A 27,520-nucleotide genomic window follows, 5' to 3' on the forward strand; every position below is an offset into this window, starting at 1 on the left:
ACACACACACACACACACACACACACACACACACACACGCAGCAAGCAGATTGCTGATATTGTGAGCTAATATCCCCCCAAGTGAGGCCCTTGACCTTATTATACTCCTGTGTAACTCAGTAGCCACTAGCACAAGACTGTGGCTGTGCTTTCAAGACATTAACTGAATCTGAATATCTGATTAATATGAGTGTGTGTGTGTGTGTGTGTGTGTGTGTGTGTGTGTGTGTGTGTGTGTATACAATTTTAGGCAGTCTCTGAGTGCTGCCGGCTCCAGGCAGCAGTCCCAGTTTGACCTCAGGTGTCCCCAGGACCGTTCTTTTGCTTTTTGTTGCGATTCGGTAATGGCAGGCTATCACAACCTACAGAGAGGACACAAAATTGGGACTTAGTGGACAAATATTAAACTGAAAAAAATACCACAATCAAGTGCCGCTCCTAGCTATAGTAGACTGCTCAAGGGATGATATTTTTCTGTAGGCCAACGTGGGAGTTAGCGTCAGTTTCCTTGTCAAAAAGCCAATGGGATTTTTCTTTTGGAATTAAGATTAATCCAGAAAATAGTATCTGTGGCAAACAAACGTTTATGATACTTACAGGTTCTGTTCAGCAAGATAATTTCCACAAATTTACAACCCTTTTGGGTTTTTTGAAGCATAAATGCAATTGCCAGAAATAAAAAGCTAACATTAAGCTACAGTATAAATAAACTACACTGTGGTCGCATTACATGACATTCCTACCACAACAAGGCTGTAAAGCCGTGTTTAGCATGATGACGTTCTGTAGTCTCATTTAGCCACTTGTTAGCAGCCGCCTTTTGAAGGCAGGTATTTATAGTGATAAATTTTATGTCGTAAAACAAAATGTGAAAGTCTCCTAAATCTGTGTTAACCACAAGCCTTATTTCAGGCATCTGACCAAAAACCCATTAAAAAAACATTGACTTTCAGATGAGGGAACTGGGAGCGCTACAGTGCTAACCCATTTCCAGTTTTAGGGCTCATTCCTGGGGCATTCTATAGGAAGAGATGTACTGCTGCGTATCAGCAGAGGTTTTTACAACTTTTACCAAAGTAAAAGATCTGAGTACTTCTTCCACCTCTGCATTTGCTTAAAATTACTTAACCAGGATAGTCTGGGGGACTCGGTTTGATTGGGCGGGGAATGCCGAAAAATTTCACACCTTCATTTGGTTCAGTTCACTTTCACACTGCACTTTTAAAAGCGAACCAAACCAACTGGACAACATCACACATACAACAGCTGCGCGTCTGGGGGTGGTATTGCCCAAAACGAACTCTGACCAGGAAGGAAAAAAGCATGAGGAAGAAGAAAACCACGGCTCATCGATTGGCCTGGACTGAAAACAGAAATCCATCCCCTTCAGCCGGTTTGGTGTCCACAAAAACAATGGAGTAACACCAAATTTATGCAGTCTGCACCTCCTCACCACTCCACGTCAGCCCACGATACATCTTCCAACTTTTTCTTTTTTACCTCTGCTTCTCCCAGTTTGTGCTGTTGGCTTTGTTTTTTTTCTACCCAAAATGCACTGCACTCTACGTCACTTCCCCTCTATGGTTCACTTCATCTAAATCATCAACGTGTCTCTTAGACCCCATCCCAACTAGGCTACTTAAGGAGGTCTTACCTTTAGTTAACACTCATATATTAGATATGATCAATATATCCTTATTAACAGGCTATGTACCACAGTCTTTTAAGATAGCTGTAATTAAACCTCTACTAAAAAAGCCCACCCTGGATCCAGAGGTCTTAGCCAACTATAGACCAATATCTAATCTTCCCTTTATGTCAAAGATCCTTGAGAAAGTAGTTGCAGACCAGCTGTGTGATTTTCTCCATGATAATAATTTATTTGAGGAATTTCAGTCAGGATTTAGAGTGCATCATAGCACTGAGACAGCACTAGTTAAAATTACAAATGACCTTCTGATTGCTTCAGACAAAGGACTTGTCTCTGTACTTGTTTTATTAGATCTTAGTGCAGCGTTTGACACTATTGACCATCAAATTCTACTACAGATACTGGATCACTTAATTAGCCTAAAAGGTTCTGCACTAAGCTGGTTTAAATTTTATTTATCTGATCGTTTTCGGTTTGTTGATGTTCATAATGAATCATCCTTACGTACCAAAGTTTGTTTTGGAGTTCCGCAAGGTTCTGTGCTCGGACCAATCCTATTTACTCTATATATGCTTCCTTTAGGTAACATCATTAGAAATCACTCTATAAATTTCCATTGTTATGCAGATGATACTCAGTTGTATTTATCGATGAAGCCAGAAGAAACTAATCAATTAACTAAACTCCATAACTGCCTTAAAGACATAAAAACCTGGATGAGCGCCAATTTCCTGATGTTAAATTCAGACAAAACTAAAGTTATTGCTCTTGGCCCCAAACAACTCAGAGACTCTTTATCTGATGACATAGTTTCTCTAGATGGCATTGCTCTGGCCTCTAGCACTACCGTAAGAAACCTCGGAGTAACATTTGATCAAGATTTGTCTTTAATTCTCATTTAAAACAAACCTCACAGACTGCATTTTTTCATCTGCGTAATATTGCGAAAATTAGGCCTATCCTGACCCGAAAAGATGCAGAAAAATTGGTCCACGCTTTTGTTACCTCAAGGCTGGATTACTGTAACTCTCTATTATCAGGTAGCTCTAGTAAGTCCTTAAAAACTCTCCAGCTAATTCAGAATGCAGCAGCACGTGTACTAACAGGAACTAAGAAACGAGACCATATTTCTCCCGTTTTAGCTTCTCTGCACTGGCTCCCTGTAAAATCCAGAATTGAATTTAAAATCCTACTGTTAACTTATAAAGCTCTAAATGGTCAAGCTCCGTCATATCTTAGAGAGCTCATAGTGCCTTATTATCCCACCAGAACTCTGCGCTCCGAGAACGCAGGGTTACTCGTGGTCCCTAAAGTCTCCAAAAGTAGATCAAGAGCCAGAGCCTTTAGCTATCAGGCTCCTCTCCTGTGGAATCATCTTCCTGTTACGGTCCGGGAGGCAGACATCGTCTTCACATTTAAGACTAGACTTAAGACTTTCCTCTTTGATAAAGCTTATAGTTAGGGCTGGCTCAGACTTGCCCTGTACCAGCCCCTCGTTAGGCTGACTTAGGCCTAGTCTGCCGGAGGACCCCCCTATAATACACCGGGCACCTTCTCTCCTTTTCTCTCTCTCTCTCTCTCTCTCTCTCTCTCTCTCTCTCTCGTATTCTATTACTGCATCTTGCTAACTCGGCCATTCTGGATGTCACTAACTCGGCTTCTTCTCCGGAGCCTTTGTGCTCCACTGTCTCTCAGGTTAACTCATATCGCAGCGGTGCCTGGACAGCGTGACGTGTGTGGTTGTGCTGTGCCGTGGTCCTGCCAGATGCCTCCTGCTACTGCTGCTGCCATCATTAGTCATTAGTCATACTTCTACTGTTATTATACACATATGATTATTGTCACACATGTATACTGCCAGATATTAATATATACTATCAACATATTGTACCACAGTAGCCAGAACTATAACTATAATATTATTACTTTCAATAATGTTGTTGTAAGCTACTGTCATTACCGTCTGTCCTGCATCTCTCTCTGTCTGTCTGTCTGTCTGTCTCTCTCTCTCTCTCTCTCTGTCTCTCTTTCTGTCTCATTGTGACATATGGATTACTGTTAATTTATTATGCTGATCTGTTCTGTACGACATCTATTGCACGTCTGTCTGTCCTGGAAGAGGGATCCCTCCTCAGTTGCTCTTCCTGAGGTTTCTACCGTTTTTTCCCCCGTTAAAGGTTTTTTTTTGGGGAGTTTTTACTTATCCGCTGTGAGGGTCCAAAGGACAGAGGGATGTCATATGCTGTCAAGCCCTGTGAGGCAAATTGTAATTTGTGATATTGGGCTTTATAAATAAAATTGATTGAATTGATTGATTGATTCCTCTCTTTGGTTCGCTGGGTAGGCCATTTGCATTTCCCACTGTAAGCGAATCGCACCAGGGTTCACTTACAAGTGAACCGAGACCCCCAGTTTTTAAACAGACCAGGGTTTGCTCATTTGGTCCGCACCAGAGTTCGAATGAGCGCTCACACCACTCCAAACAAACCAAACTATCCATGGAAACAGACCAGGGTTGGTTTAAAGCGGACCAAATAGCGCCAGTGTGAATGCTGATACACACTGATGTACGTTAAAGTGTACGATTTCTGCTAAGTCTGGTTATAACTAGTTATTTGATGCTATAAAAAAAAAGGTTTGATGTCTTGACTTATGGCTATGTGTGAAAATCGGTGTGCTCTTGATCAACGGCGCTGCTAGCGATTGGTCGGACATGTGTTTGGGTGGAAACTTGACACCACGGAGATCACTTCTGTGCACACTCTGGCTCCAAATGGCATCACCAGTGCAAGATGGCAGCAGATATACAGGATATTTTGGCTTCTTTTTTGTACACTGGGGTTAAGTGGAGACATGTCGTCCATCTTTCTACACAATCTATGTGTCTACCTTACACACACACACCCACACACACACCCGCACACACACACACACACACACACACACACACACACACACACATTGTTGTCGCACCTCCAGGCCTCCACCCAGGCAGGAGCCATTGATGGCAGCAACAATAGGAATGGGAGACTTCTCAATCATCTCAAGCATCTTCTGACCTTCCTGAGAGATACGGGTGACCTCCTCACTGCTCTTACAGGATCGGATCATACTAAGAGTAAAGAAAGAGTATTTGATTACTCAGTTACACACACTTAATTTGACCAGTTCTGTTGTCAACTTATGCATGAATTGAGTCGTGTGACTTTCTTTACAAGCCCCAGTTTGCTCACAGTTCAGGAAGTGTGAAATGCGCCATAGTAAATTTCTTCTGGTTCAAACCTCATACAAATGTAGGAGTGACCACACACACATGTGCTGGAAATAAACCTACTTGATATCAGCTCCAGCGATGAAGCAGCCAGGCTTGCTGGAAATGAAGACGGCACTTTTCACAGCACTGTTCGACCAGATTTCCCCCATCACCTGCATCAGCTCGCCACTGAGCTGCGACGACAGAGTGTTCACCTGCGTATACACACACACACACACACACACACTCTGATTAATCGTGTCACATCTGTCAGTGGGAGAATGAGACAGAGACAGGTAGTCAAGACTGTCAAAAACATAATCTCTCTCTCTGACATGTATGTACGTACTCTCTCTTACTCTCCTCCATAAACACACACCCACACAGATACACAAACACACCTTGGCTTTTGGATCATTGAGTCGTATAACTGCCACATCATCCTTGAGCTCGTAGCTGACGTGTGTTCGAGCTTGATGGAGAGAACAGTGAAAAAGATGAGAAACCGTCAGACAGAGGGCTACCAGTATTGTATTATGCTAATTTCTGCTAGTTTAACACTATCCCTGGAGAATATTTGCATAAATAGCACAAAGACACTTGAACAGTGTCCTTGCTCAAGGGCACTTTGGCGTATTGGGAACTGCTGGAAACTGGCCTTTTAACAGTTGAACTGCAACTAAATAAAAGTGAATGTTTTTAAAACCTAAATCTGTCTGTGGACAGAAATGTAATGGTGAAAAACAGGTACTGAAGTGTCTGACTGCTACTGGCTGGTCTTCAAAGTCAGGTGGCGCACTCTTTGACAGATGGCACCAATCACACTGGAATTTCTAACTTCGATAACTTCAAAATGATAACTTGAAAATATTGATTTTTGATAACATTTTCGATACCACGGGGAAATATTGACGTTGAGAGCATAAAATGTAAATATAACAAGGATATAACATGACATTGATGACTTTTCATTTCTTGGTTCGGAGCAGAGAGAGAGTAAGAAAACAAAGCTAGCACCGGTGTATCAATACTTTGGAAAATGAGCACTGAAACCGAGAATCGATATGTATTGATAAACTGATATTTTTAACAATTTCAATCAATTTACAGTTTCTAGGAACCTTGACACTAGACAGAGGCTTTAGTCCAAATTCTAACATTTTAAAGTCAATTTTAAAGTTTTTCCCCCCTAATAGCAGTATGCTATGCATTATGAGGAATTTTTTTCCCAAACTATTCCACTGACCTACAGGTGGCGGTAACGTGCCAATATATGCAGCAATGTGCCAACACAGGCATTGAAGAAACCACAAGCTAATAAACACAGATAAGTTCAGTTGTAGTACAAAGTGGGATAGAGTGCAAATAAAACACAATAAACAATAAACATTATGTGCAAAAACCAAATGTGCACAATGCCAGAAAAGGAAACAGTTAACACTAAAGCCCAGTTTCCACCAGACACTTTCAGTATGGTACCTTTGGAACCAAAAGTAACTCTTCAAACATGGTACCTAGACTCTAGCGTTTCCTCCACCAACAGTACCTTTAAATGTGGGCGGGGTTGTTGTCACTCACTGCTCCATCCAGCACTCACTGTATTTCCTCATTAGCGGTGACAGAGAAAGAAGTCTGCACCTCGTTTATCGTCCACAGAACGAGGCTACATGCCAACATTTGTTGTCAAAGTGAAAATGTCACAGTGAAGTTTAAAGTGTGTTGATGGATTCATGTCATCAACTCGTGCATTTAGTAACATTAGTTAACGTAAGTTAACGTTCCACCTTAAAAGTCGCCAGCAGTCGTCCCAGTGAATTAAGTTTTTTTTCTCTGACTCCAGCTGCTGCGAGAGGCAGCAAAACATCCTTTCATTTTATAGTTACAGTTTACTAATAAAACTCTCCACAGTATGAACAGTGGTTACATGAGCCTCAAAACCAGCCACAGCTCAGCCCTGAGCAGAGTGACCGTCCTCTATTGACCAATCAACAGACTGCTGTGTGTGTGTGTGTGTGTGGGGGGGGGGGGGGGCGCCTGCTCTACCACTAAGCCACCAACACCCCCACAGCTCCACCTTTTAGTACCAGATCTGTGTGCTAGCTACCCCAACAGAGGGGGGACCAAAAATGGGGATGGTACAGAACAGTTTCATTGGTACCATCCACAACTTTTCACAGCGGAAACGAAAAAAAACCATACCGAACTGAGGGGTACCGTACCCTACTGCTCTGTGGAAACGGAGCTTTACAGGGCCCTGCTTCAGAAAGCAGGTCTAACAAACTATAAGTCTAACCCTGAACTCTGAGTTGACTATCCCTGAGATAAAAAAAAAGAGTTTTTGATTCCAGAGCTGCTGATCAGAGCCAGTAAAATCAACTTTGAGTTTGTTGACTCTGAGTTAAGCTTGTGGTGAATAAAAAAAGCCATAATCAATAGAGCACTGATATTGTGATTCACCATGACAACAGGTAAAAAAAAAAAAAAAAAAAAGACAGAGCTATCATTTCAAATCCAGTGAATGTAGGGATATTAATGCGTGGATATGTAGACCATCTTTTAGAAAAGAGGCTGAGTCAGAGTACGGAAATGTGTCAATAAGTTTACACAAAAAATTTTTAATAAGTGCTGTCCAGTAATTCATCATTAGACCATACCCTACATTACATTTTAAATGTATTTGTTCAGCTTTAATGTGACAGGTTCAAAACAAAGGGGGCCAGCAACTGAAGACAAAAAATAACATTGAAGATATAAATAATATATTGTATAAATCAAAGACATAGAGACATGATTGTAAGCTCACAATGTGATCCAGTAAATAAGTGGCTGGTGCCTTAGAATAAAATACGGTACATTCTAAATGTTGCACATCCCTTTGAATCTTGGCCATCTTCAGCTACTTCAACAAATGTAGTAAATCTAAACACTGTCACTGAAATGCTGTGAAAACAAGTTCAGACCGAGCGGGAACCTCCAGTGCTGGAAAATGGAGCCAACATGAAAGTGACAAAAACTGCAGTTTCTTAAATGGCTACGTGAGGCTGGTTTCAGAAGCCAGTCAATCCCCATAGACCCCCATGTTAAAATGCCCAACTCAACGGAAAAAATAAACATGTTCACAGCCCCGCACATAAAAAGGTTTGTGTCTCTAGAGCTAATTTCAACATTCATGACAACTGTACAGGAGGTGAAATTTTGTATAACTCACCCGTTTACATTTTATTAAGGCTTAAAGTCATGCATGGTTTCTAGCGGGGCCGCTTGAGTGACAGACTGTCTGCGAGGCATCACCACAGTCAGATCCACCCCTTGCTCCTCCACAGCTTCACCCTCTTGCTCAAAAATAGCCACAGTAATGTCGGCTGATATGCTGAACTCAAGGCTTCAACACGGGAGTCCACAAGCCCTGAAGTCACGGTACCTACGTCCATTATTTTATACAGCCTATGGTTCAGACTATATGCAGCCCATTTATAAAACTCACTTTCAAATTAAATTCAGCAGTTGTATCACAATTATGCTCATTCAGAAATATTAACATATAATCTTCAATACTGCAGGAATTATGTAACATCAGTGTGTCCGATTTCATCATGAGTGATAGAGATTATTCACATCTGTCTTTGATTTGTCACGTCTTCAAAAAGGACATGAGGAGGTTTTATTCTGAGCTGAGGTTGACTTGATGCTGTGTAATATTTGAATGTGAGGGCAGAAACCGCTGTTCAACAAGTGACTGACAGGCCCTAAGGCCTTCTTAAGAAGTATTCAGGAGAATGACAAAGATGCAAGGTCACAGTTACCTTGACCTTTGACCAATAAATACTAACCTGGCATCAAAATGCATTTTTTGATCGGATTGCAATTGGATAGCACGTGACCACATACATTTATACCTGGTATTAATATGCGTCTCTGGTGTCCACATCCAGATCCGTTTGCCATCCGATCACGCTCCGTTACCCTGATGTCATATCCTCCTCATCTTCTTCTGTGAACATTACCAGCAGCAGACTACAACATCATATCCTGTGCTCCGCAATAACAACAACAAGATGTTAGCCGCTCCTGAAGTCGTGTTATTGTATGGGCACTTTTGTCGGACCAAATGGAGAGCAGACACTTCGTCTCAATGTGACTCCATCCTCGGCTATCATCCGTGTTTTCTTTTTCTTGGCAGTCACTACCCGGTGAGGGTTGTTGTTGTTGTTGTTGTTGTTGTTGTTGTTGTCTTCTTCCTTCTTCCCATGCTGCCACACTTTGCTTACGCATTTTCGCCTATGGAGTTGCTGCATGTGGCATTTGCATTTACACTTGTGTTCGATGTGGTCACAGTGCATCCCTGACCACCTCAAGAAATGGTTTGGCAGATCGGATGACAATCCGTCCTCAATGCATTTCAAGTGCATTTACACCTGTACATTCATGTGGTCAAGAGCAATTCCATTGCAATCCGATCACAAAAAAACGCATGTCAATGCAAGATGTAAAGCGGGTTAGTTAGTTGAGGCGCTTTCATGAGAATGAGACAAACGATATATTACGAGATGATGCAGTCGACAGCAGATTTGGGTATATTCGTCTTGTGCAGAAGACCCCTAGGGAAACCAAAATATGACTTTTTAAATAACAGTAACACAAGAGACACCTTTCTTTTGCTTGTGACAAGACAAGAATGGAGGCAGAAAAAAGGTCATCCTGTGAATTTATTACATGTTAAGAGACAAAAGCAAACTCTTCCTTTCAACAAAACAATCAAAGCTCCAATGTTCCTGTATATCTCCTGTTTCTTAACTGTTGTGTTTCAGCCATTTTGAGATTCTTTAACGACTAGATATTACATCTGAAGGTCACCCATAATTCGTAGGGCCATAGTTATATAAAGTCCATGCTGACCAGTAACAGCTTGTGTCTTTCTTACCCTCCCAAACTCCAATCAGTCATCATTGCATTTACCTTGGAAACCAAGCATTGCCAGATCTAGCCAGGTTAGCCATTGTTCACAATAGCAGTTGAGAACAACACATTACACTGTATTTCGACCATACAAATACTGTAGCAACGTGCCCACTGATAGACAGTGGTACAGTATATTAGTACAGCTTTCACTACCGCTGATGTGTGGAGCAGCCACCTTGGATTTTAGGGTTGCATTGGTGAGATTCCTCTGACCTTCCTAGACGGAAATCTGGCCTTAGGGTGTGCTTCAGTTGAAATTTCCAACTTCCCAGAGCAAACAGAACACACCTACATACCCCAGGTCATAGATTTTTACCAGAAGTAATGTCTGTTGTAATGAACACTATATACTGGGTCCAGGATCAATTGGAAAGTGTGATCAAGTGACTCTACACATAATTTACTAACTCAAAAAAGGGTTAGATACTCATTATTGCTGCTTAGTGGCTGGTGTTGAATAGTATCAATGGGCAGTTCATCAGAACAGCTACACACTGTCAGCAGACTTTACCTTGATTTATTGTGTTAATCAAAACTCTGATGGTGGATTCATTTGTTAGCATTGTGGTAACATTAATACAAAACTATAATTTACGCCTCACAGTTGTATGCCTCAGTTTACATCCATGTCTGTGAAAACATGGATGCTTCACACACGTCTTCCCAAAACAGCAAAGAAGATCTATACAATCAACATGGTTTCAAGGTGGACGCCCAAAATTAGTATCAACAAGTCAGTATCTGACCAAATGTCTCCCCTTCTGTTCCTGAGTTATGGCCAGAAAAGTGTTGACCTTTGACCCTTTGGATATATAATGTCATCACTACATCATAATGTCCTGTTAGAAATTAGTATATGAATTCTTGAGTAATGGCCAAAACATCTTTTGTGTCCTTGACCTTTGGCCTATGTCTACCAAAGTCTAATCATCCTTGAGTCCAAGTGGACATTTGTGCCAAATTTGAAAAGCAAATCCTGAAGGCGTTCTTAACCTGTTGTGTTCACATAAATGGGATGGATAACCTAACAAACATAATGCCTGCGGCCACAGCTATCGCCAGCTTAAAAATGTAAAGAACAATAATGGCCGCTGTAGCTATACATAGGGTCCTTTGAGTAAACACTGCATGTCAACATAACTTTTGATTGTTCAGAGGGAAACTTCCCATCCACCGTTGATAGTAATATCTGAGCAAACATTTGACTACGGATGTTACAGAAGGAAAAACAGTCCCTGCAGGCTGTACAGAACAGTATGATTCCCATCATCGCCAAACAAACATAATAACGTCTAAAATGGCCTGATACTGGTAAGTAGGTCTGACACCATCAGTGAGTGCATATTAAATGGACCAATTCCATCACGCTCCTTTTTACCTGCCAATGTTGAAGACACTGATAAGCTTCGGCTAGTGTGACCTGAGAAACAAACGGAGACAGGAGACATTTAAATTAGATTTAAATTACAGTAAGTACCTACTACGGTCATATTTAAAGATATTGAACACTGTGCAAAATACTTGTCAACCAGCAGTTTCAGTACAAAAGAATCTGTATGAGGCCATCTTAAAACTATATTGGTGGAACTCTGCTGCTGAGGCACTGACAAAACTTCAGATTGTAAATGAGCTGTAAGGCAGGGGATGACTTAACCTGCTTCTTCAATAGTTTCTACTTTAGTGGAAAATTATGAGAAACTGCACATGTAATCGTTGAATTTGTACATAATTTTCGTAGGATATCACAGGCTGTTCATCATTATTAATAGGTTATTATGGAGTGGTTTGACTGGTCTGGCCCACTTAAAAAAAAAATTGGGCTGTATGTGGGCCCTGAACTAACATCAGTTTGACACCCCTGCTTTAAATAGTTTAATTTGACCAATCAATAGCCCAAATCATAAAGATATTCAATTTAGAATAATATATAAAACAGAGAAAAACAAATAAATACTCACACTGGACAAGCTGGATCTAAGAAAATGGCATTTTTGCTTGACTGAAACAATACATTGATTATTGAAATGGTTGATGATTATTTCAGTTTATCTCTTTTTTTAATGACTAATTGATTGATTAAATATTTGTTGAATAGTGATAATAATAATACTTATAGACTTTATTCAGACAGCAGCTTTCATTCTTCCAAGACCACTATTGACCATTAAATGCTTTTATCTTACTATATCTTATCTTACTATATAATGACGAAAACTGTCTGTCTGTCTGTGTGTGTCTGTTCCGCGTTTTTCTCCTCACTGACTTGGTCAATCCATGTGAAATTTGGCACAGTGGTAGAGGGTCATGGGAGGATGCGAATGAAGCAATATTACATCAATTGGCCAAAGGGGGGCGCTATAGCAACTGATTGAAATGGCAAACTTTGAATAGGCATATCTCATGCCCCATATGTCGTAGAGACATGAAACTTTGCACAGAGATGCCTCTCCTCATGAGGAACAAATTTGCCTCAAGAACCCATAACTTCCGGTTATATAGATTTTCAGCCATTTTGAATTTTTTGAAAAACACTTCAAATCAATTTCTTCCCAGGAAGTTTGACCGATCTGCATGAACACTACGCAGCTTTGTAGGCATATGACCACACATAATCTGAGGGGACCCCTCCATTACTGACCCCATCAAACATAATGGGGGCGCTAGAGAGCTAATTTCTTATCTAGGCCTAACCGCCATATCGATTTTTACTAAACTTGGTAGATATGTAGAACAGGACGCCCCGTGTATCAGTTACTCGCCTCATGTTGTGTTGAATTTGTGGGGAAATGTTTTTTTGTACCCCTGTTTTTCTGTACCCCCAGTACGGGGTGGGGGGGTGGGGGGGTTCAGTGAAGCATGACAGGAAGGATGGGAGAGAGAGGCAAAGAACGAAGGCCGGATTCCAACCCCCACCGCTGCAACAAGGCCTAGCCGCACCTTTCCCATGTGAACTACCAGTGCGCCCCACTTTTAAGTCAATACAACATATAAACACTTTAACTGCCTTTCAGCGTGCTACCTCAACCATTAATGTACAGTTTAGCCCAGTAACTATCCCACTATTGGCAATGGTACTACTGTACTTTCAATAAAGCAATCGTACTATCAAATTCACAAAACCTCTGAATACATTGCTCTTCTTAATGGGTTCAGTTGACTATTTAATCTGCAATTTCTTATGACCAGTATCCTAAACACACACAATGTGAAACTGTACGTGGGCAACTGTGCACTCAGTGGGTATGGACTAGTTATATTATTATTTATACAATTATTTCTCACAATTTACTTTAGTTTTCAACCACCTTAGATAAAATAAAATGAAATGAAATAAAATAAAATAGAATAAAATAAAGTAAAATAAGATAAAATAAAATAAAACAGTTACACTCTTGTACATTATCTGTGTAATTTCACAATTAATTTTTTTTTTTTTTTTTTAGTCTAACTCCAAATGCATTATTAATTTTGTATCACATAGGCATACCTGACAGTGAGGGATATTTGTTAGTTGCAAACTTGGAAAAAACTCCTGCTGCACGACTGACCGCCATCACTCTCTGAAGCCCTTCACCTGAGCCGTTTCTCAATATGCGCTCTTGTGCGGACTTCTGTTTTTGTAGATTTGTGACACAAGTTCAGTCCGGCGGATTTGCTTTCGCCACGCCCCTTTAACCAGGAATGCATCGGAGCAGACTTGTGTGGAAGACAGCCAGGTATCCCCGGAAATGGCAAGTGAGGGAAAGGCGCACAACTGTAAGTCGTAACTACCGATATGTTACTGTTGTTTTGTCACGGAATGTAGTGTTTTCATTGCGTAGTTTAAACTTCAGACCCGTGGTCGATGTATTAATATAGAGCCCATCTGAATGTAAGGTCCCGCTAGATGACAGCGGTGTCAGTGCTCATAGATAATGAACGTGTGTATGAGCGCTCAGGCTGCCCCACCAAGAGCAGCCTCTCTCGGATAGTCCTTTTGAAATTCGTCACTGATTTCTCTGTAGTGGTTAAATATGAAATGTAATTCGTTTGGGGTATGTCTAATGGGCAATATTCAGCCTCAGTATATAAGATATATTATTATATTATTAAATGTTGTAACATTGTTCTTTCAATTGTTCTTTGTATGTATTATTTTGCTTATTTATGTGTTTTTACCATTCAATAAGAATTTATTGTAATTTATTTATTGTATTTAAAGAGTAATTGTATTTATTGTAGTATTTATTCAACAGCATTTTAAATATTGATTAGCCTATCTGATATGAATTGTATACCTGATGTCTGAAGTGTGGCTGAAAATTTTTTTTCCTCTGAACATTTGGCCTGTTTGATCCCATTTATATTGGTGAGGACAGACTAAATGAGAAACTCCTGTCAGTATAATCCAGTACAGTTCAACAGCACCACAATCTACAACTCAAAACTTCAATAAAATGTTAGACTTAATACAATATTAAACTGCTTTTCTTTTTTTCTAGATGTACCAAGTCCCCATAAAAATGTAGACGGAAAGCATAATGATGAGACAAATGCAGTGACAGACAGTAACTAAGTATATTTACTCAAGTACAAATTTGATGTATGTACTTTGGGTATTTCCATTTTGTGCTACTTTATACTTAGAGGGAAATACCATTCTACTCAAGCTACATTTATTTGATAGCTATAGTTACTTTTCAGATAGTTTGTTTTATATGTTGTAAGTTTCATATTTACTAGTTGATGTGGGTTGTTATAGATTAGACTAGTATACTAGTGAAAGGTGTTAAAATTAGTTCTACCATGACAACATTTAAATGCTGCTTACATGTAGCCTACGTGTAAATTTATCAATTAATACTCAATACATATTCATGTAGCCTATATGATGATTACAACACTTGAAATTGGGTCACTCTGCATAATGAGTTGCTATACTTTTAACTTTTCATTTTAAGTAGGCCTACATTTTGCTAACAATACCCATATACTTTTACTCAAGGCAGATTTGCAGCATTTTTACTTGTGACTGAGTTTTTGTTCTTTGTTGTGATATTAGGCTACTACTTTTTCTGGGTACTTTGTCCACAACTGGACAAACATATCAAACAATAGAGACATGCAAGCATAGCACGTCTCATCCTCATCCGGAACTTGAGTATTAAGAAACGCCTCTGGATTGACACACTGCCCGGCGCTCACAATAAATAAATATAATAGCCTAATAAATATTCCCACCGCTCCCAGTAAATGTTCCCGCCGCTGGGGGCGCAAGAGTGGTCCATAACGGGAAAAGGTCCTCAAAGCACGCTAAAACATTACCGTAGCATAAATGTTCTTGTACTCAAATCGTTGCCTCTTATCTAAAAAAAACAATATTTTGTAGATACCAATGTCGACATTTATAAACTTAAAAGCCCTTAAATACTAGCTACACATGATATTAAGCCATTTATATGTCGGGCTTGTGTTTTTTTGTTCAGGCGCTACCTCGGTCAGCTAACACATTCGTGGGGCTTTGAAAGCGTAGTCCATAGGGTCCAGTGCAGTAGCGTCGCTGAGCCTGCCCGATAGTTTGACAGCGAAGACGTGTCGGCAAAGACAAAACACAAAGACAGGTGAGCCACAACAGTCATTATTTATAATAAAACTAGTAAGAGTAAAGATGTGATATGAACTCTGCAAACGCGTTTCTTCACCCCGAACAGAGCGGAGTAGGTTACAGCTGAATGGACATGTAGCTACATAAAGTTAGCTCTACTAGCTTAACGTTACATCTTGTTTACTTGCCTGTTTAGCTCGTTTCAGTAATGTGTTTTTTGGTTGCTGTAAACTTAATTTTAATGTTCCAAATACTCAATCGACGTGTAGACACTTATGACCCTGTTAGTGCACCGTGTTCCTGCATTTATGTCTCTGTCATTCTCCAGGATAGGAATCTAGGTGAAGGGTCAGAGCCTGGGAGGGGGGTGTTATGAGTGACCGTCAATGATGTGACATATGTCCCACATTATAAAACACATAAACATTGTACCTATATATATTAGGCCTCTAATTTAAGCTTAAATCCTTATAAAATTAAAGCCCCCATTGTTATGTAACATGAGAAAATCTGGAACAGAGCAGAGACTTATATTTTTGAAGGTCTTTGGTGAGTTATGTGGTGGAGGAAGTATTAAGAAAGTCCATAGAAGTACCATAATCTAGAGATATTTCATTAAAAGTAAAGGTCCTGAATTCAAAATGTTATTAACATAAAAGCACAGGTCGATTATGAGCAATATGTTCCAAGAGCATTTAAAGGTTGCAGTTTGTAGAGATGGGAATCACCAGATGATCCACGATACGATATTATTACAATACTTTAGTCAAGTATTGACTAAAGTATTATTACAATTTTTCAATATGCTGAGTAATGCATTCAGACTGAAAAAACAACTTATTAAATTATTCTAGTAGGCTGCCTAAAGTTTAATTTATATTTGTCATATTAATAATTTATATAACAAAAAAATACTGATACTGTGTGACGATACGATATTGCCACACAAAAAATATTGCGATACTATACTGTATCGATTTAATGTAGGTAAATGTAGGACAGAGTAGAGCTTATATTGTGAAAGGTCTTTAGATTAAGTTAGTAGGGTAAAGTTGGCCTGTCCTTCACCATCCCCGTCATCTGACGGTTAATGGCCTCTTCGTTTGCGAGGGCAAGGGGGGCGCGCAATTCTTAGTCTCCTCAGTTGCTCATCTTTACAGTGTCTGTCAGTTTTGTGTTTCCCTCTCGCTACTAGTACTAGCTGCTCATTCCTGCTATCAGCTGTTTCCGGTTTATCCACCGCCAGTGGGTCGCACGTGCGGCGGCATCAAGTATCGAATGTAAAAGTACCTATGCAGAATGATTCCTTCACGATGTTATAGAAAGAAAATTATATGCTTCTGTTTTCATCACTCACAGATACATGTAAGAAGTTTTAAACAGTTTTTTTTTTTGTATAGTCTACTACCGGGTATATTGGTAACATCGTATTGAGTCATATTATATCTTAAAAGCATATAATAATGTATGTTTTTTTAACATAAAGTAACTACTAACTACAAGTATCAGATAAATGTTTTTCAGTAAGAAAGAATATTTCCCTCTGGTAGTGGAGTAGAAGTATAAATTAGCATAGAATGTAAATACGCAAGTAAACAACAGGTAGTTTGCGGACCAGTTTAAATGGAAATTGTCCCTTTTTCTCCTTCATAAAAGCAACACTGCTAAAACAGAAAGTGTTTCAGTTTTTAAAATGTTATGTAAATCAGAAGCCTGGTTATAACTTTGCAGTAATAATTTGTTTCTTTCTGTGTAGAACATAATGGCTTCCATGTTGCTGAACACAGTGCGGGGCTGCTCTGTCAGCCCTTCCTGGGCAGTGAGGTTGGGTAAGTTTTCTAAAATAACATTTATTTCAGATGCTCCAATATTTGCCAAAGCAATGGAAAAATGTATCAAACAAGAGAACACAGTCAGAAACAGGGGTGTAAATCACCAGTTTCATCACGATACGATATTATATCGATTCTTTGGACAACAATAAAATATTTGCTGATATCACAAAGTCTGCCACAATATGATTTGGATTTGATGCGATGAAGGGACCTGCGATCTCTTCCTAAACTTAAGGTTGTCAGGCTTAAAACCCTGAAGGCAAACTTCTCCCAACAGCCAAGTAACATGGATTAACAACATTGTTTAACAAAAGTAGGAAATCCAGCTTAGCAATAACTGTCACAGTTCGTAAACAAATTGGTTGTTATTTGCTAGTCACCCATTATGCGCTTAAGCATGTTTACATTGCATAAATTAGCCTACTGGCTAGCAGTGTTTTCCTCTGCTCATTGCTGAAATCACATGCTACAGAACGGTATGGTTGAATTTCATTGTTGAAACAGAGCAGCTAATGTTCCTGTAGTGAGAAGTTAGCATGTGCTCTGTCTGTTTACCTGTATTTTCTCCCATCATCGAAAACATTTCCACACTGCTGATTTATTCCAGAGTAAATAATGTTATCCTCATCTTCTTTCTCTCGGCTGCTTGCCGCCTGCAGCTGTTTGCCGGCGACACAGACTTTTGGCGTAAGGTGTAACTTAAAGATGATGATATAGGTCGATGTTTTCACTTTGCAGCGATGATATTGTATTGTTGATTGTTGAATCGATATATCGATAGGTCTTTACACCTGTAGTCAGAAATACAGCACCAACATCTTTTTTCTCTATGTCTCAGGGGCACGCTCCCTCAGTACAACGGCCCAACTTCAGGCTCAGGGTAAGTCGTTACTCTTAAGTGACTTTACTTCCATTCACATAAAAATCCAGATCAAAGACTTGTGGATATCAGTGACATCGAAAGCCTCTATGTGAGAAGACATTTATTTACCTGGACAGAACCTGTGCATAACTATCCTCTCTAGGACCTCTCAACCTCTAAATGGTTGAAAATTTGATATTTAGATGGTACTAAAAGTGATTCCTCAGTCTAACTGCCTGTTGCTGTCTTAATTGTCTTTCAGTTCAGACAAAGAGCAAAAAGACGCTAGCTCGGCCTGGTGTGAAGAACATCGTTCTGGTGGAAGGAGTTCGAACCCCATTCCTGATGTCTGGAACCACGTACGTCATCGGCTGTTGTCTTGTGTCTAAGTTCACTGACCACTGTAACTTTAGGAAGAAGGAAAACCTGTAGTCACATGATTTGTACAGAGAGATAATCCCAGTTTGAGGGTAAAACTTTTCTGGTTTGTGTTTACAGATATGCTGACCTAATGCCCCATGACTTGGCCAGAGCAGCTCTGCAGTAAGTGCTTCCTATTTTGCCTAGGTGCCTGACAGCTTTGACTGGAGGCATTATGTTTCCGGGTTGTTCGTTCCATTCTTGTAAACAAGATATCTCAAGAACACCTTGAGGTAATTTCTTCAAATTTGGCACAAACGTCCACTTGATCACAAAGATGAACTAATGAAAATTTGGTGGTTGAAGCTCAAAGGTCAAGGTCACTATGACCTCACAAAACATGCTTTTGGCCATAACTCAAGAATTCATACACTAATTTGTAACAGGACATAATGACGACATGTTATATATAAAAGGTCAAAGGTCAGCTTCACTGTGACATCATAATGTTCTGCAAAAACACTTTTCTGGCCATAACTCAGAAGGGGAGACATTTGGTCAGATACTGAATTGGTGACACTAATCTTGTGTTCCCATTTTGAAACTGCTGATTGTCGAGAACTTCTGTGCTGTGGGGGGGAAGATGCATGTGAAGCATCCATGTTTTCACAGACATGAATGTAAACTGTAACTGCAGCTTGGCTGGTTTGCAGAGACATACAGCCACAAGACATTTAGTAGCACACAACATTTTTTAGTAGCACAATGAAAATCCAGGGACATTTTCAAACAAATAAAGTACTTTATTTAGCCTAACCCTAACCCTGTAGAAATTAATTTTTAATGTTACAACTAGCTCTTCACCATAACAAAAATGGAAACACACACAATGCAAATGTGTTTAAGTATATCTATTAAATTAATAAATATAAAATAAATATATAAATATAATATAAGTATACAATAAATTGTATGAGTTCATAAATTAAAAAAACCAAAAACAACCCTTGGTAAGTCCATTGAAACGCCAAGAATGTCTGTTGTCCAGCAGTCTACATAATCTGGTTGCCTGGCTCGTTTGCGAGACACGCCATGTTTCTTCACAGTGTCTCTTTTCAGCTGCGCATCTCCTGTGACAAAGGCCGTTTTCCTAGCTAACTTTTGATGAGCAAGACACCATTTGCAGTACGTTTTCCCATTCTTAAACACTAACCACGGAAATGTGCTCTGCCACTGGGCATTGTATTTGAACTTCTTCTTCGTACTTTCTACGTTTAAGTTTGTCCTTTCGGCACCGATGCCTCCTTTTCCCTCCTCCCCCTCAGACACTCTGTCTGACTGGGATCTCTCCACCTTGCTTACCCCGTCCTCTTCATGGATGTGGTCCGGGTGTTCTTCGTCGCTCTCGTCTTCATTTAAGTCTCTCCCATTATCCCCCTCATCCTCCTCTCTGTGAATGTCTAAACCGGTGTTCTGAAAATAAGCCATAAGTGGCTTCATTTTAAAAGCAATCTTTCTCCGCACCATTTTGTCTTCAGCTCGTTTGGCGCCCTGGTTTTCACAATGTGCGTGCATGTGGTCACGTGTCTGTTTTCGAACGGCTGCATTGGTTAGATGAGAAGCACTGTATTTCAGGTCTGATAACACAGCCTACATAGATTGACTGCGGCTGTGTTGGTAGATTCAGAATCAGTAGCCTACAGCCTAAACATTTGTGTTTTTTTTTCCCAAACAAAGAAATCAACTACCGTTAACGTTAAACAACAAAACAGTGCATGTACTAACATTTTTGTAGCACTTGCACTGGTGCTACTGAAAATAATTTTCTGGTCGCACAGGAAAGTATCCACTCGCAAATGCGACTAAAACACTTACACTGTCGAGCCCTGCTCTAAGGTCAGATTTCCGTGGTGGAAAGTCGGCGAAATCTCACCAATGCCACCCCAAAATCCAAGGTGGTTGCTCCACGCATTAATAGTAGTGAAAGCTGTAGGAATATACTGTTCATCAGCACCTCTGTCTAATTGTATCTCATTAAATCAGTCGTACACACAGTACCGTCCAACTTCTATCTGTGGACATGTTGCTTCGGTGCTTGTATGGTCGAAATACAGCGGAACGTGTCAACTGGTATTGCTAACAATGAATAACCTGGCTAGATCTGGTAATGCTTGGTTTTCCAAGGTAAATGCAATGATAATGCTTTCAGTTTTGAATAGTAAGAAAGACACAAGCTGTTACCGGTCAGCATGGACGTTATATAACTATGGCCCTACGAATTATGGGTGACCTTCAGATGTAATATCTAGTCATCATAGAATCTCAAAATGGCTGAAACACAACAATTTAAACAGCAGGAGAAATACAGGAACATTGGAGCTTCAGTTGTTTAGTTTGTCAGTCTGCTTTTGTCTGTTGCCATGTGATAAATTCACAGGATGCCTTTTTTCTGCCTCCATTCTTGTCTTGTTACAAGCAAAAGAAAGATGTCTCTTGTGTTACTGTTGTTTAAAAAATCCGATTTTGGTTTCCCTAGGGGTCTGCTGCACAAGACGAATATACCCAAAGATGCTGTCGACTACATCATCTACGGAACAGTCATTCAGGAGGTCAAAACCAGCAACGTAGCAAGAGAGGTATTATCACACACACACACACACACACACACACACACACACAGAGGTACATACACGAAATGAGTATGGTATCTGGAGCAGGACTTGTTCTACAACCAAAGGAGCATTTTTGAGCTGCTGTCCAGGTGTGCATCTCCTTCATTTTTCACTGTGGTTTCAGGCAGCACTAGGTGCAGGCTTCTCTGACAAGATCCCAGCTCACACTGTCACCATGGCCTGCATCTCCTCCAACCAGGCAATGACCTCAGGTATGTCAGGGAGAGAAATCTCCACGCAGGCCTCTTCCATTTGACATGTAGCATAAATTATGGGCTTTTATCGACTCTCGGGTGAAATTAAACGATGTACTTTGGCTTCATGCTGAATTAATTCAACTTAATTTTGACCCCCTGTAAAAGCAAAACAAACAAGCTCTCTAGCTGAGTTTAAGACATCAGTATAAAAAAAACGTAAATATCACATAAGGCACTTACATTTAAGAACACTAGGGATTAACAAACTGGTCCTATGTTTTTTTGGGTTGTTTCCCTCTTTGTATAATTGTTGTCTGTCTGTTTGTTCTCCACCCTCCTCTCCAGCCGTTGGCCTTATTGCTGCAGGCCAGTGTGACACTGTTGTGGCAGGAGGGGTGGAGTTTATGTCTGATGTTCCTATCCGTCACAGCCGTAAGATGAGGAAAACCATGCTGGCCTTGAACAGAGCCAAGTCCCTCGGCCAGAGGCTTAGTCTGATTGGCAGCATCCGGATGGCACACCTCTCCCCAGAGGTATTTCATCACATAAAGGGGACCTATAATGCATTTCCTCATTTTCTGTTACATATATAATGCTACAATGTCAGATGATTGTATTAAACATGGCTGAAGTTTCAAATAATGAGGTAAATGTATGTAAAAGTAACTCCTGTGAGCAAAAACCTCAGGCTTCAGAAAGTTGTGAATACTCTGCTTCTCTACTTTGGCTGCAAGCAGACGTCATATTGTGACAGATTTCTTTATATGGTCACCTGTGCCAGGCACATTACTGCAAGTTTTTACATTATGTACACTGCTACATGTAGCTACATGCTAACGTCAGGGATATATATGTAATCTTGGGTGCAGATGTTGCTAATTTTCTCGTGATTTCAGATCATATTCCTGGCGCTACCGCTACTCTCCTTTATAGTCATTCCCCTGGCTATGGTGCAGAGACGCCGAGATAGGGCTGAGCAGTGATTGATATTATATTGACATCATGATGTGTGACTAGATATTGTCTTAGATTTTGCATGTCGCAAGTGTCGTCTTTTCCTGGTTTTTAAGGCTGCGTTGCAGTAAACTGATTTTAAAGAGACAGATGCTAAAACAGAGCGTCTTAGACAAAAGGTGACTACAGGTGTTTCAGCACAGACAGTATAAGGAAAATTAAGTGCATTTATGTTCTAGTAGAAACATAAAATACAAGTATGAACCCGAAAAATGAGCATAACAGGGCTCTTCAAGCGCTCGCACCAGTTTTAGTTTCTTAAATTTAATTTGCAATGTCAGAAATCAGATTTCTTCTCTTAGACCTTTGACATACAGTACAGTATTTCCTCCTGTAACATTTTTATTATGTGTGTGTAGCTTCCTGCTGTGGCCGAGTTCTCCACATCTGAAACCATGGGCCACAGTGCAGACCGTCTGGCTGCTGCATTTGGCGTCTCCAGAGTGGAGCAGGATGAGTTTGCCACGCGATCCCACAGTCTGGCCAAACAGGCACAGGATGCCGGTCTGTTGAAGGATGTCATCTCTTTTAAAGTGCCAGGTGATCACTGCTTCGCGCATTAAACTGAGATACATGACATTACAAAGTAATGGATGGCTGTTGATGCTTAAATTGCTGATGTCATTTGTCTGTGCTTGTTGTCACCAGGCCGTGATATTGTTTCCAAGGACAACGGCATCCGCCCATCTTCCATGGAGCAAATGGGCAAACTAAAGCCCGCCTTCATTAAACCTCACGGCACAGTCACAGCCGGCAACTCCTCCTTCCTGGTAAACACATATACATCATGCCCTATAGCACCCTGTGTACTTAAATTCCTATGTCCTGGCTCAAAAACACCATCAGCATAGATATGACTATTTGTCAGGTCAAATCTATATATAACGCACATTTAAAAACACCCCAAGTTGAACAGTTTGCTCTACAGAACAGAGCAGGTAGCTGAAATCACAAATGTAAGACAAAAAAAACCTCAAAACACGGATGTTAACATCGATGCGTACACCTCATAGACACTTAACAACAACTCAAAGGCATAGTCACAGATCCAAAAACAGCCATATCAAGAGGATTTAAACGCTAGTGAGTAAAACTAAAACCAACCGATAGGGTGGGAGATGGTGTTTCCCAGTCTAGGGGCTGTAACCGCAAAGACGCGGTCAACCCTGAGCTTGAGGTGAGATCGAAGGACAGCCAGGAGCCTCAAGTTAGCAGACCTCAGGGACTTAAAGGTAGCATAAAGGTTAGGGAGGTCTGAGATATAGGAGGGGCCACAACATTCAGGGCTTTATAGACAAACAGGAGAACCATAAAATCAACTCTGAACTGTACCGGCAGCCACTGGAGGGAGTCCCAAAACAGAGGTAATGTGGTCCCTCTTCCAGGTACCTGTGGACTTCTTAGTTGAAAACAAACACGCAAAGCTACACACACATCCAGCTGCAAAAGCAAAGCAACTTTGGCTTTGTAATTTTAAAATTTCCCCTTTATAATTAAAATTTCTGGTAACTTTTTGGGGCACTCATGAAACGATTTGTTTAGCCCTGCTGAAGCTATCTCCCCCGACTCTCTTTCTACTGTTCTCTCTCACAAGTGGAAGCATTGTCGTCACTCATTAACTGCCCTCACATTAAATAAACTGTTTGTGTGTGTCCTCAGACTGACGGTGCCTCTGCTGTGCTCATCATGTCTGAAGAGAAAGCTTTGGCAATGGGTTACAAGCCTAAAGCCTACCTCAGGTATGTGCACCCTCTCTGTTTGGTAGAGCAGCCTCAATTTCCCCAGTGATGCTCTTTCTAATGTGTTGATCATATCGTATTTGTGTCCTTACAGAGACTTTGTCTACGTGTCCCAGGACCCCAAAGATCAGCTGCTTTTGGGGTGAGTTCACAAATTTAGCTGAAGAAAAGCTAACCAACATTTAGTTAACACTGTGTGTGTAGGTAAGGATAGGTTTTATACCAAAAGTTTGAGTCTGTTTTCTGTTTGACACGGGGCCCTTTTTAACTCCCCAGGCCAACATACGGTACGCCGAAGGCCCTGGAACGGGCTGGCTTGAGCATGAGTGACATCGATGTTTTTGAGTTCCACGAGGCATTCGCAGTAAGTTATCAAACAGCAAACAATGAAATAATGGCAGTAATACCACATGTTGCGCTGATGAGCCAGCCTTAATCATCCCAGGGGAAATTCTTTTACCTCAGCAGCCCTATACACATATGTATTTCATAAGTGATTAAACTGGAGTGTCTCAGTTTCTGTGTCTGCCTCAGTCCAACTGTGGCCTGTGTTATTCATGAGCATCAATGTTGGAGTAAGATTTGACCGGTCGACTACACATCCTGCGCTTTGGAATCAGTGGAAATCAATGTGTTTTCTTTCTGGTATCTATGGCAACACTGGAGATGTATTTGTGTGTGTTTTCCAGGGCCAGATAATGGCAAATCTGAAGGCTATGGACTCGGATTGGTTCGCCCAGACATACATGGGCAGGAAATCGAAGGTAAAGACAGCTGCTGGTCATATATTACACACTGCAACGGATAAACTTTCTGCACAGACTAAATTAAAGGCAACAATGATTTTATGTAAGCATTTGGTATTGGTGTAATTGTACTTTTATAACGCATGTACTGTAAAACAAAAACAGGAAGTAATATCACTGAACATCAATCAGAAAAGAGATGTTTTTGCTTAGTTCTTGGTACTTTTCAATTATTCACACAAGCTTTAACCCGGACCGTCAGTGTCTGTTTATATCCACCGCCTCTGTGAATGCTGAGTTCTGATACTGCAGAAAGAAACCCTGTAAATATCAGTCCTGACAAAATCTTTGTTGTGTCTTTCTGTAGGTTGGAACTCCTCCCATGGAGAAGTTTAACCTGTGGGGTGGCTCCCTGTCTTTGGGTCATCCGTTCGGTGCCACGGGCTGCAGGCTGGTAACCACAGTGGCACACCGGTTGCAGAAGGAGGGAGGACAGTACGGACTGGTGGCGGCTTGCGCTGCCGGAGGACAGGTAATTATTGGGTGACGTCAGCAGTGTCACACAAGCCGCTTTTTCTTTTTAACTTTAATTAGATTTTCATAATTTAAGAGAGGGGCAGATCACCGGAAATCAAAAATATATATTTGTAGATTATATTATATTATATTATATTATATATATATAATGGAACTAGATGGCGCTCAGCTTGTGGTTCTCAAAGCACCAACAAAAATACATCTGAAATACATTTCCAGAAATCACGATTTCCTGATTACTAAAGATAATCCACAGATCTTGTTGTGAGCAGTTTCATGTAGGACCTTTTTAGGGAAACGCGCTTCTTCTGTTCGCTCACTTAGCACCACTGAGCATCCTAACGTTTCAGCTCAGCCAAGGACTACGCCATTAATGTTTACATCTCACTCTGTCATGAGCCTCTCGTCCATGAGTAGATGCACTCTTCCTTCTGGCAGTAATACGGTTGGCAGGTGTAGCTCTGCAGGAAACAAAAAAAGGTTTCTACATGAAACTGCTCACAACAAGGTCTGTGGATTATCTTGAGTAACCAGGTCATGATTTCTGGAAAGAGACATTGCTGTTGAGTTTTTCAAATGTATTTTTTAGGCGCTGTGAGCACCACAAGCTGAGTGCCATCTGGTTCCATTATATCGGAGAGAAGGCAGACATCTTTACGGCCGATATCTCCAACACTTCTGCAACTCACACCTGACAAACATGTATTGTTGTGTTTTCCAGGGTCATGCCATGGTGATTGAGGCCTACCCCCAGTAAAATACTTCAACCCACATCTGTGATTTAACCTTATGATCATAACGACGACTACAGACGCTAACATCCAGACGACAGAGCATAAATATTAGCACCACCATGCCTTCACCAGAGCCACATGCAGTGTGTGAGTGCGCTTTAGGAATCTTGTGTAAATTCAACTTTGCATAGATGCAGTTAAATTATATCAGAATGTTGTCGAACAATATCGCATATGAGTTTATGGACTCTGCGGTGCATCACGTTGGCATGTCGCTGAGTCGAATGTAACATAGCTAAATATTAGCACTCTAATGAGATGCAGTGATTCTAATGTTTGTATACGCTGTAATGTTTTTTTCTTACAAACTGCTGGAATTAAACGGTGTGACGATGACCACACTGACACTCATTTCTGGGGTTGCTACTCTTTCTTGCTCTGAAAATGGGCCTTTTTCAAAGCAGTCAACGGGAAAAGCACAGATGGTACAAATCACAATAGTGGCTCTGTTCTGTTCCCAGCAAGTGTCCCAGTAAGACAAAATGCACAATACCAGGGCCCTGGAATTGAAGCAGCTAAATTGAATTCAACCATCATTATTTATTTATGTTTTATTATTTATACATAATAAATATATCTCAACTTGTCTTGTATTAAAAGGGCCAGTTAGCTGCACCTGCACAGTGATTATCAGGAGCTAGAATACTAAAAAAATTCACAGGTTCCATCTTCTAAAATGTGAATATTTGATCTTATGTGAGAATAAGCTGAATACTTTGGGGTCTTGGACTGTTGCACAGAGACATTTGGAGACACTTACTATTAACTCATCTGCCAAATATACCAGGTACAACCCAAGCCACACTAGATGAAGGAGAAGCCATCGTGAATAAGTGCCACAGTGCTCACACAAAGTTGCAGGTGTGTGAAGGAAGACATAAGGGAGAAATTATAGAATTTTTCTTTTGTATTTATCCTTCATTTAAATCAGAAAAGTCTCATTAAGAAACAGTATCTCTTCTGCCAGGCAGTCCTGGTTAAAATGGGCAGAAAAATTAAAAAACGTTCAAATACAAGTACGTATGGAATTTTTTCTGATGCCCCAGTGTTATAGCTACTGGAGTAACACGTCACTGAACTAGAATGTTCCTCTGCAATTTACCTGATAAAAATCAACATGGATTTTTCTCCTTAAACACAATAAAGTCCATCGAACCATTTCCCATAAGGTTTTCTTATAAGGTTAATGAGACTGAGGAGAGAGGGAGAGGACAATATCATTGTGATGGGCATTTTTCACTATTTTCTGACATTTTTACACTAATTGAGAAATTATTAGAGAATTATACAGTTATGAAAATAATATGTTGCAGCCCT

At 40.4% G+C, this 27,520-nt stretch overlaps 2 protein-coding genes across 2 annotated transcripts in view; one reads left to right on the forward strand and one right to left on the reverse strand.

Annotated features, from left to right (window-relative positions):
* The window catches only part of hadhaa (hydroxyacyl-CoA dehydrogenase trifunctional multienzyme complex subunit alpha a), a 29,982-nt gene extending 16,565 nt beyond the window's left edge, over positions 1 to 13,417 (reverse strand). Inside the window, 6 exon segments of the mRNA XM_049589957.1 lie at positions 243 to 362; positions 4,625 to 4,763; positions 4,986 to 5,119; positions 5,306 to 5,376; positions 11,242 to 11,283; positions 13,351 to 13,417. Coding sequence (XP_049445914.1) covers positions 243 to 362; positions 4,625 to 4,763; positions 4,986 to 5,119; positions 5,306 to 5,376; positions 11,242 to 11,283; positions 13,351 to 13,417 — 573 coding nt within the window.
* A 1,932-nt stretch (positions 13,418 to 15,349) lies between these two features.
* hadhb (hydroxyacyl-CoA dehydrogenase trifunctional multienzyme complex subunit beta) lies at positions 15,350 to 26,554 on the forward strand. The gene is made up of 16 exons (XM_049589958.1): positions 15,350 to 15,463; positions 17,204 to 17,276; positions 18,121 to 18,162; positions 18,407 to 18,503; positions 18,643 to 18,687; positions 21,041 to 21,140; positions 21,301 to 21,388; positions 21,719 to 21,906; positions 22,747 to 22,927; positions 23,036 to 23,157; positions 24,047 to 24,126; positions 24,221 to 24,268; positions 24,403 to 24,490; positions 24,816 to 24,890; positions 25,240 to 25,404; positions 26,131 to 26,554. The coding sequence occupies exons 2-16, from the start codon at positions 17,210 to 17,212 to the stop codon at positions 26,164 to 26,166; spliced, it is 1,422 nt and encodes a 473-aa protein (XP_049445915.1). The 5' UTR covers positions 15,350 to 15,463; positions 17,204 to 17,209; the 3' UTR covers positions 26,167 to 26,554.
* Positions 26,555 to 27,520: the final 966 nt, after the last annotated feature.

The sequence above is a fragment of the Epinephelus fuscoguttatus genome, linkage group LG11 (genome assembly GCF_011397635.1).
Source record: "Epinephelus fuscoguttatus linkage group LG11, E.fuscoguttatus.final_Chr_v1".
Taxonomy (NCBI): Eukaryota; Metazoa; Chordata; class Actinopteri; order Perciformes; family Serranidae; genus Epinephelus; species Epinephelus fuscoguttatus.